Consider the following 2,500-nt stretch of genomic DNA (forward strand, 5'->3'; position numbering starts at 1 on the left):
CCTGGAGTGCGTGGTCGGCACCCCCATGCTGGTGAGCCTGGACTTGCTCAAGTCCAAGCGGAAGGGCCCTCAGAGGCTGGCGCTCAAGCACCTCAGCGACATCGACAACTACAACAGGCGTCCGATGCCCGACATGAGCCACCTGAAGGCGATGCTGCCTTCTCTCACCAGCATCGAGCTCATCGTCTCGCAAGGAATAACCAGATCAGTCAGCGAGAACTTCCTGAACGTGACGACACTCAAGATCCAGCTGCCCGACTTCCACACGAGTGTCCGCAGCTTCAAGTACCTGGACACGCTCGACATCAACCTCGACTTCCAGGTGGCGTGGCCGCTGCTCTTCACCCTCAGCCGGGGTCGAGTGCCCGTGAAGCACCTGACGCTCCGCCATCCAACCTTCCAGGTGGGGCAGGAGCACGAGGGGACGTCCCTCAAGCTCCACTCTCTCCTCTCCTTCACCCTCGTCCGCTCCAGCTTCATCGAGTACACCGCCTTCAGGACGCTGGTGGTTGGGGCGCCCAACCTCGCCGCCCTTTCCATCAGCCTCTCCGACGACAGGAACTACGTCGTAGACGAGTTCCGCGACGACCTCATCGCCAGCGTGGCGCCGCTCATGCCCAACCTGGAGAGCTTCGTGGCCGAGTGTCAGTACAAGCACAACCTGTACCATCAGCTCAACTGCATCCTCACCATCGCTTCGGCGGACGTCCTGGTGGCCCGGTGCCCTCGCCTCAAGTTCCTGGGCCACCTGGACTGCTGGGACGTCACGGGCAAGGAGGTCAACTCACTCATAGCGCGGGTGAGGGCCAACAATTGGGCCCTGGTGGTGGCGTAGCTCCGTCGGTGCCTTCAGGGCTCTTCCCTTCGTCCGTCCGACTCTGTTCGATCGCGTATCCGCCAGACACGCTTTCGTTAGTAGATTTACCTTTGTATAATGACGCATGACCATGTGTGTATATAATAGAATGCAGAATGTGTAAAAAGTGGAACGCATAGCAGCATATATACAATAGCGCAGTACAATTAAAAGTATGCAATAACAATATACGTAGATAGAAAACGGCTAACAGATGGACTTTCATGAGCAATAAATACATATGATTGATTGTTAGTTACTTTTTATAATTCAGTAAATGTTCATGCATTGTTTCTGAGTCAAAAAAGAGAAGGACATCAGGAAGCATGACTGATGGACAGATTAACATGTTTTAGGTTGCTCACATGTTATTCTTAGGATTGCTAATGTGTCATTTTTAACTATGCTCATTGTGCCTTCAGATCTGAATTATGTTCTTGAATTTTGCTCTATAGTGGCAATTAACGTTGCTTTTCATACGGAATGTGCGATTGTTGGCGGGGCACGTAAACATAAAGAAAAATTAATAATTATTAATATGACATACGGCCGGTTTGTTAAAATTGGGTGAGGCCCAACCTAATGATTCTTAATTAGGAAATATATATATTAAATAGGACATGCATATACACAGAAATAATGCACGTCTGTCAGTCGAGACATGCATACCAACCGGTTAGATTGACAAATAAGTGTATATCTCCCAGAGAAATATAGATATGCATTAATTTCTGCGTAAATGCATGTCCATATAAATATGAATATTCATAAGATTTACGTTTGAAGATATAATTAGCAAGAGTATAGTTATAAACTGTTGTGATAAATGGCTTAGGAAGTTTTCTGGGTTATATATATATATATATATATATATATATATATATATATATATATATATATATATATATATATATATATATATATATATATATATATATATATATATATATGTGTGTGTGTGTGTGTGTGTGTGTGTGTGTGTGTGTGTGTGTGTAAATATACGTATATATATATATATATATATATATATATATATATATATATATATATATATTTATATATATATATATAAATATATACATATACATATATATAAATACATATATATACATATATACATATATATATATATATATATATATATATATATATATATATGTGTGTGTGTGTGTGTGTGTGTGTGTGTGTGTGTGTGTGTGTGTGTGTGTGTGTGTGTGTGTGTAGATATAGATATATATGTATGTATTGTGGGTATAATATGTATGTATCCATTTATTTGTTACGTTTATATGTAAAATGCCTTTCAGACAAAAGGTGCCTGTATAATACTCAGTACAGATAATTTATGCTTTTCCTGGTTGCTTTCAACTAGACATATTTAACCATTGATATCATAAATGGCCAATCAAGTTTATTCCCTTTTAGTATAGATAATAGATACATATCTATGGAAAGGCTTTGTGTATATTGTCCTTGTTACTGTTATATTTATCTCGAGCTTATGCTACAAGAAATTCCACAGAAGATATGATTGGAATTTCATGAAACATTTTAAATATTTCTGGCAATAAAACACTGAGAATCTTCCTATCAAGCGTTTATCTACAAGTAACTGATTACGAAATCATAACTTGGCAACAGATC

At 40.5% G+C, this 2,500-nt stretch overlaps 1 protein-coding gene across 1 annotated transcript in view; it reads left to right on the plus strand.

Annotated features, from left to right (window-relative positions):
• The window catches only part of LOC138859203 (uncharacterized), a 1,938-nt gene extending 975 nt beyond the window's left edge, over positions 1-963 (plus strand). The window contains exon 1 of the mRNA XM_070113394.1: positions 1-963. This exon is cut by the window's left edge and continues 975 nt beyond it. Coding sequence (XP_069969495.1) covers positions 1-835 — 835 coding nt within the window. The 3' untranslated portion in view covers positions 836-963.
• Positions 964-2,500: the final 1,537 nt, after the last annotated feature.

Source organism: Penaeus vannamei, chromosome 34 (assembly GCF_042767895.1).
Source record: "Penaeus vannamei isolate JL-2024 chromosome 34, ASM4276789v1, whole genome shotgun sequence".
In the NCBI taxonomy this organism is placed as follows: Eukaryota; Metazoa; Arthropoda; class Malacostraca; order Decapoda; family Penaeidae; genus Penaeus; species Penaeus vannamei.